Source organism: Vipera ursinii, assembly GCF_947247035.1.
Source record: "Vipera ursinii genome assembly, chromosome: 2".
NCBI classification, from domain to species: Eukaryota; Metazoa; Chordata; class Lepidosauria; order Squamata; family Viperidae; genus Vipera; species Vipera ursinii.
In genome coordinates, this window is record NC_139513.1 from 79,554,367 (window position 1) to 79,568,200 (window position 13,834).

Here is a 13,834-nt window from a genome sequence, read left to right on the forward strand (position 1 = left end):
CTCCAGACAGACTCACTGCACAATCTGGAAGTCCTCATGGACTCACACCTCCTGGATGTTACACAGGAGGCAGTCATTGCTTGAAGGGCTTTTGCACAACTTTGTGGGTCAACTGCACTTGTCCCTAAACCAGGAGGGCATGCTCATAGTAACTCATGCCCTTGTAACCTCCTGTCTGCACTGCTATAACACACTATACACTTCAAGAACATTTGGCAGTTTCAGCTGGTGCAGAATGTAAATGGAACAGGTTATTTGGCAAATGTGACACCACAAGCTGCATCGGCTACAGTGTGCTTCTGGGTATAATTCAGTGAGCTGGTAGTCACTTTTAAAGCTGTTTATGGCTTGGAACAAGGTGTCAGCTTCCAAGATAGACCAGACTAAGAAACCCAAATCACTCAAGCTCATACTATTTTTCTTATAAGGCTATAGTAAGAGAATCTTACATGTATGAAAGAACTCCCTCCCTCCCTTAATGTTCATGAGAACCACTGAGGGTCTCATCTGAAAGGTTTACTTGGGTTAGAGATCTGACTGGACTCAAGTTACTTTTATCTTAGTATCATCTTGGCTGTACTCTTCATCCTACTACTCAAGGTTATATCTTTGCCCCTTATATCAGATTACTTAAATGACCATCTCTCCTCAGTTGTTTCTACCTATTCTGTTCAGTTAGGCACAATGGGCATGCTCCAGGTCCCATAAGGTGCCCTTTGGAATATTCTCCCCCTGGAGATCAGATTGGCCCTGATTTTGCTAGCTTGTAAGGCCCTAAATGCCTGGTTCTGTACTTGGACCTGTGACCCTTATTATATAAAGGGATCTGTTTCCTGGCTATGCAGGTGATTGGTGGTTTTCTCAGCTATTATTTATTTTAAGTTTTGTATATGTATTTCTTTAATTATTTGTATTGCTGTTTCCTGCCCAAAGTCATTGTTGAGATGAATGGTTATATAAACTGAAATAATTTTTTTTAAAAAAAATAGATTGAATCCAGATAACAAAATAAATTCAGATTGTGTGGGATCTTGGAGATATTCCAGGCCAAATCCCATGGAAAGTATATGGCTTTGCTTTAGGACAGAATATGAGGAATCACTGGCAAAAGCATTAGAGAAAAGAAAATAATTAGAGCTGTCTTAAGTCTAGGATCTTGAAATCCAAGGTGATGCCAAATGGGCAATTAGAAAGCAACAAATGATGGGGACAGCATCTAACAGATTACACATTATTTCCTAGTTGACATGATGATGTTGAGGTTCAACTGGGGCTGCTCACTGCAACATTATTTTTTTCAAATAAATAAATAAATAAATAAATCTTCACTTTATATCAAATGGATGAGTATATCATCATAATCTTCTCGTTCTTCACCATTCCTTAATAGCAGATTATTTTTTTCACAATAAGTTACATTTATTGCTCTCCAAAGAGAATCCTCCATAAAAACAGTTTCAAATAACTTTTCTTCACCATAGATTTTTTTTACGCATATAACATCTCAAACCCACAGGAAAATAATGTTAGTTGTTATGATTTGTCTTCCAGACAATGACTGAGAAACTTCAAAGAATATTATCACACATTTGAGGGACAAAACCCTGAGGGTGGTGTGGGAATACCCCTAAGAATTTTAGGAGTTGGCACATTCCAACAACTCTGCCCACTCATATTTCCGCAAATCATCTTCAGACTGAAGAAACTGCTTAGATGGGCAGCAAAAATTCTCAACCAACAAGAAAATTAGTCCAGTTGTCATGAGTCAACTTCCAGGCAAGTCTACTTGGATGACTGAGAATCTTCATCAGCATTTGATCAACTAACTTAACAAAAACCATGAACAGAGTTAAGATGATGTCATGCAGATTCATTGCTAGGGATGTTCAAGAGTAAACTGAAATTATGAGGATAAGGAGACAAGTACAGAAAGAGCTTAATTTCTTCCTCCTTGTATTAATTCTGGGATAGTTTATGTTAGATAGCCAATTACTTAGAATAATCTATTAGAATACCACCATGTACCATCACAATATGCTGAAGACTATTCCCAGGTATGCAGTATCTTTTACAGATAGTAAAGAGGAATTGATCAAAACATACACATTATAGCTAAAGAGTGAGATCCATCTTACCAAAGTTGCAAGGATATAGTGGTATCCTATCCCGTTTTTTTCAAGCTTGATTATCTGTAATTAGAAAAATAAAACACACACAAAAAATTACTGGCAAACTGCGAAATGCCACTCTAATAATTTTACCCTGTTCGTGGAGTAAATAAACGTTTCACTGTGATTGAAGCTGGTTAAAGAATAGAACTCCTACATTCAAATACAATTTGTGATATGTGGAGGTATACCTGATAGTAATCGGTAAGAGAGATTGAAAAAAAATGCAAACATGGGATACCTTCAAAGATGTCACAAGCATTAATATGTGTGCTCTTTGTCTCACAAGCCAATTGATTGTGATCATCAGGCAATGTTTACGAACATACTGCCCAGATGTATATTCACATTTGGCAAAACTCAAGGAAACAAAATACAGAGTGAATTGTTCCTTTGGTTTGCTGCAATACCCAAAAGAGAACTTGTTTATTTCATTTTGAGCCTTGTACCTAGTGACAGCCAAGCGTGACATGACAACATCATGTTTTTCTGCTGTTGGCTCTGGCATTATCTTTATCTCAATCCATGAATGAGATAGTCAAAATTTGTTTTTAGGTCTTAAGGGATTAAAAGAGGTTTTTCCTCTTTATTCCAAGGTGTGTGTAATCCATGTCACTCATTTCCTTGGTGAGAAATCCGGGAATTGTGATGACTTGAAATATAGGCAATTGGCAATAAGGACAGCAATTTCATGCCAGTACAGATTTCTGCCAATTCAAGCATGGGTGGAGAGCACTCCAATTCAGCAGCTGAGAAAAAGCCCCAAGAATGACCACTGTGAATTTCTGGAGTTACATTGACTCATAGATAAAAGAAATGCAAATCATTATCCAATTACTGAAGATCTTGAGAGTACCCTTTATAACTTCTAGTCTGTATCTCTTACAGAATGATGTTGTTGTTGTTAGCTGCGAAGTCATGTTCGACCCATCGCGACCCTATGGACAACGTTCCTCCAGGCCTTCCTGTCCTCTACCATCTGCTGGAGTACATTTAAGCTCACGCCTACTGCTTCAGTGACTCCATCCAGCCACCTCATTCTCTGTCGTCCCCTTCTTCTATTGCCCTCAATCTTTCCCAGCATTAGGCTCTTCTCCAGTGAGTCCTTCCTTCTCATTAGGTGGCCAAAGTATTTGAGTTTTAGCTTCAGGATCTGGCCTTCTAAAGAGCAGTCAGGGTTGATCTCCTCTAGGACTGACCGGTTTGATCGCCTTGCAGTCCAAGGGACTCGCAGGAGTCTTCTCCAGCACCATAGTTCAAAGGCCTCAATTCTTTGGCGCTCAGCCTTTCTTATGGTCCAGCTTTCACTGCCATACATTGCAACTGGGAAGCCCATAGCCTTGACTATATGCACTTTTGTTGACAGGGTGATGTCTCTGCTTTTTAGTGTGCTGTCTAGATTTGCCATGGCTTTCCTCCCCAGGAGCAAGCGTCTTTTAATTTCTTGGCTACAGTCCCCATCTGCAGTGATCTTGGAGACCAGGAAAATAAAATCTGTCACTACCTCCATTTATTCCCCATTTATTTGTCAGGAATTGAGAGGGCCGGATGCGATGATCTTGGTTTTCTTAAAGTTAAGTTTCAACCTAAGTTTTGCACTCTCCTTCTTCACCTGCAACAAGAGGCTCTTTAGTTCTTCTTCACTTTCTGCCATTAGAGTGGTATCATCTGCATATCTTAGGTTGTTGATATTTCTTCCGGCAATCTTAATTCCAACTTTTGATTCATCTAGCCCTGCCTTTCTCATGATGTGCTCTGCATATAAGTTAAATAGGCAGGGTGACAGTATACAGCCTTGCTGGACTCCTTTCCCAATTTTGAACCAATCAGTGGTTCTGTGTCATTCTCACTGTTGCTTCTTGGCCCACATATAGGTTTCTCAAGACAGATAAGATGGTCTGGTATGCCCATCTCTTTAAGAACTTGCCACAGTTTTAAGAACCTGCCACACAATCAAAGGCTTTAGCATAGTCAATGAAGTAAAAGTAGATGTTTTTCTGGAACTCTCTAGCTTTCTCCATGATCCAGCGTATGTTGGCAATTTGATCTCTAGTTCCTCTGCCTCTTCGAAATCCTGCCTGTACTTCTGGTAGTTCTCGATCCACATACTGCTGGAGTCTAGCTTGTAGGATTTTAAGCATAACTTTACTAGCATGTGAAATGAGTACAATGGTGCGATAGTTTGAACATTCTTTGGCACTGCCTTTCTTTGGAATTGGAATGTAAACTGATCTTTTCCAATCCTGTGGCCACTGTTGAGTTTTCCAAATTTGCTGACAAATTGAGTGTAGCACTTTTACTGCATCATCTTTTAAGATTTTGAATAGCTCAGCTGGAATACTGTCACCTCCACTAGCTTTGTTGTTGCTCAGCTTTTCTAAGGCCCACTTCACTTCACATTCTAGGATGTCTGGCTCGAGGTCAGTGACCACCTCATTGTGATTATCTGGGACGTTAAGCTCATTCTTGTATAGTTCTTCTGTGTAATTTTGCCACCTCTTCTTAATCTCTTCTGCCTCTGTTAGGTCCCTGCCATTTTGGTCCTTTATCATGCCCATTTTTGCATTAAACGTTCCCTTCATCTCTCCAATTTTCTTGAAAAGATCTCTGGTCCTCCCTATTCTATTGTTTTCTTCTATTTCTTTGCACTGTTCATTTAAGAAGGCATCCTTATCTCTTCTAGCTATTCTCTGGAATTCTGCATTTAATTGGGCGTATCTTTCTTTTTCTCCCTTGCCTTTCACTTCCCTCCTTTCCTCAGCTATTTGCAAAGCTTCCTCAGACAGCCATTTTGCTTTCTTGCATTTCTTTTTCTTTGGGATGGTTTTAGTTGCTACCTCTTGTACAATGTTGTGAACCTCTGTCCATAGTTCTTCAGGCACTCTGTCTATCAGATCTAATTCCTTAAATCTATTTGTCACCTCTACTGTATATTCATCAGGGATATGATTTAGTTCATACCTGAGTGGCCTAGTGCTTTCCCCTACTTTCTTCAGTTTAAGCCTAAATTTTGCAACGAGAAGCTCATGGTCTGAGCCACAGTCAGCTCCTGGTCTTGTTTTTACTGACTGTATAGAGCTTCTCCATCTTTGGCTGCAGAGCATATAGTCAATCTGATTTCTGTGTTGACTGTCTGGTGATGTCCATGTGTAGAGCCATCTCTTGGGTTGTTGGAAAAGAGTGTTTGCTATCACCATCGTATTCTCTTGACAAAATTCTATCAGCCTGTGCCCTGCTTCATTTTGTACTCCAAGGCCAAACTTGCCTGTTATTCCAGTTATCTTTTGGCTTCCTACTTTAGCATTCCAATCCCCCATGATGATAAGGACATCATTTTTGGGTGTTAGTTCTATAAGGTGCTGTAGGGCTTCATAGAACCGGTCAATTTCATCCTCTTCAGCACTGGTGGTTGGGGCATAGACTTGGACTACTGTGATATTGAATGGTTTGCCTTGGATTCGAACTGAGATCATTATGTCATTTTGAGGATTGTATCCCAGTATTGCTTTTCCTACTCTTTTATTGACTATGAAGGCTACTCCATTTCTTCTGAGGGATTCTTGCCCGCAGTAGTATACCTGATGGTCATCTGAATTAAATTCACCCAGTCCTGTCCATTTTAATTTGCTGATACCTAAGATGTCGATGTTCAGTCTTGTCATCTCTTGTTTAAGCATGTCCAGCTTTCCTTGATTCATGGATCTTACATTCCAGATTCCTATGGAGAAAAAATCTTTACAGCATCGGACTTTCCTTTCACCACCAGACACATCCACAGCTGAGCGTCCTTTCGGCTTTGGCCCAGTCGCTTCATTCTTTCTGGCGCTACTAGTACTAGCCCTTTGCTCTTCCCCAGTAGCATATTGGACGCCTTCCGACCTGAGGGGCTCATCTTCCAGCGTCATATCGTTTTGCTTTTTGGTACTGTCCATAGGGTTTTCATGGCAAAGATACTGGAGTGGGTTGCCATTTCCTTCTCCAGTGGATCATGTTTTGTCAGAACTCTCTGCTATGACCTTTCCGTCTTGGGTGGCCTTGCACAGCATAGCTCATAGCTTCATTGAATTACGCAAGCCCCTTCGCCACGACAAGGCAGTAATCCATGAAGGGGTACAGAATGATAAGAAGATACAAATCACTGATCATAAACATAGAAGCAAGCATGAAGATACTGACTCTTGCTGTCCCTTATATGCAATACGCATTTTCTAGTTGCAACATTCAGAAATTATATAATTGTTCTCATTATTCTAGAAATACAATGAAAATTCTTAAAGCTGTTATTTAAATAAATATTCCTATGCAGTGGTCATGGCTACACTTAGTCTTCCTGTGTTATATAAGTTGTGCAAAAAATGACTGTAGATCTGGACTTTAATATATGTTCTTCCTATCTAAGGAACATTAACCATTGCCTGATCATTCTCACTTTGCCATAATCTGGATCTAAATGCAGATAATTTATTAATATAAACCATTTAATGGCTTCCAATACAGCTGTGTTTCTTGGTCAGTAGTAGATTATTGCCTTGGTGAAATCAATATCATTGCCTTGGGAAATTCTTTCTGTTCCATACAATTCTGATTTACATTGATCAGAAGAGTTGTAACAGTGTTACCTATTTTTGAATGGCAAGATGGAAAGCAGTCATGAAATATTTGTGCCAGCTTCCACTCTCTCTGTTTCTTTTATTAGAACACACCCAATACAAATACACATTCAATTCCACACTTTCCTCCCCTTTCTTTCTTGGTTTTTCAATTAAATATCAATTCCCCAGGTGAGAACTGGGGAATGCTATACAATGTCATAAAATTTCTCAGCATTACTATTATCGCCAAGCGGATTAGCTGCTATTGGACACTTGTTTCTACCTTAACTGGCTCACCTGCCTTAGAGATTTCCAGCTGGAATGCTCTTGAGTACACCTTAAAAGCTGCTTAAATCCTATACTAATATCCTTGTACCTCTATTAGCGTTATCAGAGCAGATACAAATAAGTAAGGCTCCACCACCACCTTTCCTACTATACAGATCTCCTGGGTAGGATAATGAAATAATGACTGAAGCAGGTATGTCTGGAAGTGCTGCGGACCAGTCAGATTTTCCATGAACAGTTCTCCTTTCTAAGACATGAAGCTTCTTGCATTTCTACTAAGAAAAAGGAAATGCATTCCCCAGTCATCTTCTGGCTTCTGATGGTTTCTCCCAGAAAAGGAAATGAAAGGAGGCATTTCTAAACTTACAAATCCAATCTTGTGCTTTTATACACATCTGCTTTTGAGCTTTAGTATTTGCAATAATCAAGAAAAAGGCTCCAAAATGCAGCTGTCAGGAAGTGAAAATTTAGAGGGCTGGAGCACATGAGAAAGTTTTCATTTAGACTCTCACTGTGTAGTATGCATGTATGTATTTATTCACTGATTTATGTTTTTTGCTTTACAATTAAATAAAACATGAAGAAAAAAGCAAAACGTAATAATAGTGATGGTGATACATTGCCGAGGAGGAGGAAAAAGACATATTTTAACAAAATGAAAGAAATATGACAAAGAAAAATATGATGTAATATGACAAAAAAATCAGTTACAATTCTATATACAGCATACTTGTCTAACTGCAAATATAATTCAAGTATGTACATATTTCTAATGCAGTTATATGTTTTTGTATAGTCTTCCACAGAGACGAAAAGTCAACCTCTTCATTAGAGTTGTGAAAGACAAGGCCTTCCACTTTCCTTTTCACTACTGCATTTCAGCAGTACAGTCTATAGGAACAACTCTGAATCCTTTGTGACTGTCCTACTGAATGCCTCTAAATGAAAGAGCTGTTCTCCAGCCATGTGTGATTCACAGCTCAGGTTTCAGATGTAATGCAACAAGTGAATATGAATAAACAGATGGGAGGAGCCCAAGGGAAAAGTGTGATTAATTTGATCAACACTCTAACCCCAGAGTTACAGCACAGCAGCTGTTTTGTCATGGAGCTGGCCTACAATCTCTACAGGGGTTTTCAAAACACTTCCATTCATTTTTGAAGATATGTCTGTATTTCTGCATGCCTTCTGGGCTATGCCAGCCATGTTTCTATACGGGCAATTATTTTTGAATCCACTTGTGCAATATATATCATAAGGGCAGTTGTGTGCCATGTATACATATGATTTTATTGTGTATCCCAGAGATCTAGTCCAGTGTAGCATCAAATATGCTAGACTATAGCTGTGGGTCTCAGATTCAAATCTATCTCTAATCACTTTCATGCATTTTTTAAAAAAAGCCATAACTTTATATTTTTAAAATAACTGCAGCAACAAGAGCATCTTCACACTGAAGCATTTATTAAAATAAATTAAATCTCTTTTAAAATAGGACATTACCATATTTATGGTGTTTCATTGCCAATAATAATGATCAAATCCAGGCATAATTTCCAAACAATATTTAGTTTTTCTTGTTTTGTTTCATAAAACCTTAGCCCTTCATTTTAAAATGCTGTGCTTGTAATTCTATTTTAGTCTTGATATATTGTTAGATTGGATTATATTAGATTAGATTAGATTCTGATGTTCACATTTTTAGGAGGCAAGAGACCATTTCTATTATGTTGTGGCTTCAGTAAATAAATAAATATTGTATTCCAAAAAGATCCTTATTATATTAGGCTCTAATAGCAAAAAGCTAAAAAGCGAGTAGTGCCATGAATTACTTTGCTACTCGTTAAAGTTGCTCACTACTATACAGAGGTTTTCATATGTGGTATCCCTATCATAGAAATCCTTACCAGGAAGAAGAGAGACAGGGCAACATTCTAAACATTTCTAAAAGCAATTCCTAGTACCAGAGGCAAAGTAGAAGCATGTTCTATTGCTCTTGATTCTGCATCCATAGAAACCAACCTTAATGTGAAGATCCCACTGCCCAGCCCACATGACTGCTATTGCCATGGAAAAAGCTAGGTTCCATGCAGATCCACCTTTGAAAGAGCAGTTTAAATGGAAGTAAGAAGTAAGCCTCAGGGTATTTTGGTTTCAGCAATCAGATCTGACAAGCAATATTTTTGAGCAATATTGTGGGTCTCAGATTTTAACTAAAATGGGACCTAGCCTGATTCTACTGTAAGTGCCATTATTGTTTTTAATCTGGAACTGTAGACCATCCTGCCTTATTCATGCACAATTCATGCACAATTTACCTTGCCTAAGATAGCATTTAGTCGTTCTGATTCACAGTCAACAACCACGACCCGTTCCTTCTTCTTCTCCAAATTTTGGAAGAGTGACTTGTAGTCCTCTTCTGTTGTTGTCATAACATTGACTGCTGTTACCTGCCAGTTTTTCTCTGCAGCTGTATCCAACACCTTTTGCAGCACTGACAAACCTGAGATGGCATAAGATCAGATCAGATCAGATAAATTCATAGGAATGGCTTTTTTTTAATTTTTCACGTCAGAAATGCTTCATTTATATATACTGTATACCTCATGATCTCAGTCAGTAAAGTCAAGGCAAGAGACAGCATTTTAATATTGAATATCTACATGATATATTTGCAATACATGTTCACATAATGTTTATATCAAATGGCACATTAAATCAGCATTATTGTTCCCCTTTTGTACAGTATATGTTGGCTTCTGGACAAGTCCACCACAATATGGTAATTTATTTAATGTAATTTAATGTGTTACAAATTAGATTTGCAGGATCTTCTGTATTTCTTACATTTAATGAGAACTTAATCTCTCTATCCTAGTCTAATTCTTCATTTGTCCCACAGCTCAGCCAAACTTACCCCGGTCAGCATCATAAATGTACATAAACTTCTGGCACTTGTAGTATTCAATGACATTGATAAGGGCATCTTGAAGTTCTGGGCGCAGCTGAATAACAAATTGATTGGATGTGTCAACAGGGAAGCTGGGTGTTACAAAGCAGACATGTAGTGCCCCACAGAAGGACGTGAGCATGTTGACAGTCCTCCTCTCATAGAAGCCAAAGATAGCATAGACCCCCTTGGAGAACTGGGAGCAGACTGTGAAGAGAAAAAGAGGGAAAAAGAAAATGAAAGTCAGAAATTCTCTGAATTATGTACACTTCCATTTTATTATGATTTTATTCCTTTGCAAATATACCGGTAGTCATATAATTCAAAGCATTGCCACTGAAGGAAGCCTCAAAGAGGGAATGTTCCATTCATTTTCTCTGAGTTTGATGACATTCTGTTGTTATTATAAGATATCGTCTTGACCAGCACTTTTTCAAATATCTTCCAAGGGAATTGAGGTTTTAAAATGATGGGATTAGGTTTATCTAAGTCCACACACTCAAGCAAAGGAAGAAGGATACTGGATGAGTTTTGTGATATATCATCATATGTTATATCCTACTGTATGGTTATTTCCATGCAGGTCTAGGAAAAACGCATTAAACGTTTCTTCAAGTTAATAAAGCCACTGCAATAAATTGTGTGGTTCTAAGTAAGGATTCTTTAATTTCATGCAAAATTAATATTTCAATTTACAGTATAACATCTAAATTGGAACTAAAAAGGAATTTATCTAAATTAAAGGCAGATGATATTTCAAAACTATGTTGGGTTTTCAAATATTCTTGTTGATGTGACAATTAAAATAAATCTGCTTTTAAGTGGCCTATCTTTTGGCCATTCAGGTATTTAGTATGTATGGAGATTCTCAATCATCCAGGTCATGGTTGTCCCAAAGGTGCCTTTCAAAAAACAACTGGACTTTCTTGATTTTTCCCCTTGAAAACATTTCGCTTCTCAACCAAGAAGCTTCTTCAGTTCTGGCCAGAACTGAAGAAGCTTCTTAGATGAGAAGTGAAATGTTATCAAAAAAAAAAAAAAAGAAAAAAGAAAAAGCAACTGCCTTTTGGCCTTTGGAACAGGTATCTAGAATATTTAGCATGTCTAAGGTAACTTTTTCTTAAGAAGATAAGGAAAGCTCTGCAAGATGAAACAAAAAATTTAAGGCTGTTTCTGGATTCAGTAGTATTCCCCACTGCCTTGCGCACACATTGATTTCCTCACAAAAGCTTGCAAGAAGCATTCTTGAGAACTAGTAGGCCTATCCTCCATGAAGTATGGCCTACCTTTTCAGAAGAAGAAAAAAATAATGAACAAATGATGAACTAGAAATTCCTGAGGTTTTATTCAGCTATGGGATTTTTAAGCTTGTATGAAAAAAAGGAAATTTGAAAAACACTAATTAATGCTTTTGGGGACAATTTCAGCCTCATCACTTTTCTCTCTTGAGACTCTTTTCTAGCAAATGTGAGAATTAACTCCAAGGGATGAAACCCTCACTTCCATAATATGGTTAAGATGTAATTTGGATTTGGTTTTTTTTTTTAAGTACATGGATGTGGGGTATCTACTAACATGCAAATTATTGCTCTCAAGGTCATCAGTGATTTCTGGAGAGACAAGCAATTTAGAGTACCCAATAGTAGGGATAAAGAGGGGAAATGAAGGCTTATATTTGGAAGCAAATCTTGTAAGAGTATGATATCACATGAGAATTCATATTCAGAAAATGTCATATGCTTGTTAAATATTTTATCTCTGAAATTTCAAGACAAAGCTGAATTACATGTATCGGGAAAGATGCATAAAACGTATGTGAAAATAATTTGAATCATTAATACATCTTTTATTTGTTTAAATTATAATTCAGAAGTTTCATCCTCACATCTCCAAATATAGCTTTATAGAATTCCTAATTTTTGATATGGCTGATTGGTTTTTATCGTATTGTGTGAAATTCTGGTATCTAGTGCTATATTTTTTTAATCTTTTAGATGTTGTCTTTTTTAAAAAAATTGACAGGCATCAATATTAATTAATTGCTTCTGATAACTAATTATGCAGTGAAGTCTCTGTCATATTTCATTACTTCTGATTATTTTACTTTATTTCAACGCTTTGATTGTTTTTGCTGCTGTTTTAATTGGTTTAAGCTGTCTGGGGCACTGCATAAAAATATAAAATGTACCCTTTCTTATAAATAAAAAATAAAGACATGCTGAAGGAGGGTTGAACACAGAAACAGAGATGATTCATACGTGGCAAGCTTTCACTTGTGGCATAGTTGGCCCTGCTATTCTGCAGTGAAACAGATTGAGGTAGCTAGATCATCATAATGACTCTGGATTCAACAAAAATATTAAGCAATGGCATTTCTGCATAAACAAAATCAAATGCTAAAAATGTCCATTAATTCGTTTTCTTTTCACTGATTTCAATACTTCTATTGCTAGTAGACAAAAGGGTTTGATTTTTGTCAAACAGCAATTCAGGAGACGTTTTGCAAGGGATCATGGGAATACCTGAAAGCTATGTACAACTTTCTAGAGGAAAATACATGAGAGGGACAACAGCACATTTTGAATTACTGTATAAACCTTAGGCATGCATATTGTCAAACATGTTTAACTTCATTCATGTTTATTGATGCATTCCGATAAATCAAATTCTAAGATGATGGTTGTTAAGAGTGACTGTGCTTTCATTTTAAGACCAGCCTTTGGCTTTAATATCATAGATGAATATGATTTTATAACTGCAGATAGTTCTGCAGAACTGCAGAAAGGAATCTTAAAAACAAAAACCTGGGTTTTGGGGTGTTATTATTCTCCCCTGAAGTAATTCTAGTTTTTGCTGTCCAGCTCATGATATTTCCTTGTCTTCTAGTAAAAGGTAAAAGATCTTCTCTGAGTACCTCCAAGTACAAGAACAAAGAATAATTTTAGATTATGCAAATGTGGACAGTGTTGGCTCTGTAGATTTTGCAGAATTAATATTTCCACCATTTTTCATTCACTGTGCTGGGTGCGACTGCTGGGAAATATAGCTTATCAACATCTGCAGGGACATAGATGTTTATGAACAAACAACATGAGATGATGTAAAGGAACATCCTGTACTTTTTATTACTAACTCCACAATTTACTACATCAGCCTGATTTTATGTCTTCTGATTAACATTCCACTTGGTAGGGCAGCTCTGTCACTACAAACACAGCAATGCCAAGAAATGCCATCTGGAGAAATATAAAAGTATTGTCTAGTAAAAAAAAACAAAAATCAAGTAAAAATTGACTGAATACATTCTTGAGCTATGGTGGGAAACTGCTCCAAGTACCGTATATACTTGAGTATAAGCCGACTCGAGTATAAGCCGAGACCCCCATTTTCACCCCCAAAAACTGGAAAAAGTTCGTGACTCGAGTATAAGCCGATCCGCCGTTCTGCAAGCCTCTGCCGCCAGCAGAGGCTCGATCCGCCATTTTGCAAGCCTGAATACACAGGAATACCATGTGTGGCCGCGGCTCTCGGGGAAGCCCTGGCTGTCCGCTTCCTCGCTCCACGCTGCCATTCGGGGCCCGCGCATTCCCCGGGCAAATCGCGGCGCCCAGCAGGCGAGGAAACATGCCCGCTCGTCGCCCCCCCTTCCCTCAGGAGACGCGAAGCAAGTGACCGCCCGGAGCTTACCGAGGACTTGCGCGCGGCCGAGGCTTCGGTGCTTCCAGGATCGCGCGCACCTCTCCCCAGCCGCCACCGTCCGGAGACCTGCCGAAGTTTGGGGAGATTTGGGGAGGTGTGCGCGCACCTCCCCAAACCTCCCCAAACGTCAGCAGGTC

General features: G+C 38.3%; 1 protein-coding gene across 4 annotated transcripts in view; it reads right to left on the minus strand.

The window, feature by feature from the left end:
• Positions 1-13,834, minus strand: part of GRIA1 (glutamate ionotropic receptor AMPA type subunit 1) — a 256,690-nt gene that overhangs the window by 100,308 nt on the left and 142,548 nt on the right. For 3 of the 4 annotated variants that reach the window (XM_083356154.1, XM_083356152.1, XM_083356153.1), the window contains exons 3-5: positions 9,966-10,205; positions 9,367-9,551; positions 2,136-2,189 (exon numbers count right to left, since the gene is read on the minus strand). In XM_083356154.1, coding sequence (XP_083212280.1) covers positions 2,136-2,189; positions 9,367-9,551; positions 9,966-10,205 — 479 coding nt within the window. The remainder of the gene's footprint in view (positions 1-2,135; positions 2,190-9,366; positions 9,552-9,965; positions 10,206-13,834) is intronic. The other variant, XM_083356155.1, reaches the window with a different exon arrangement.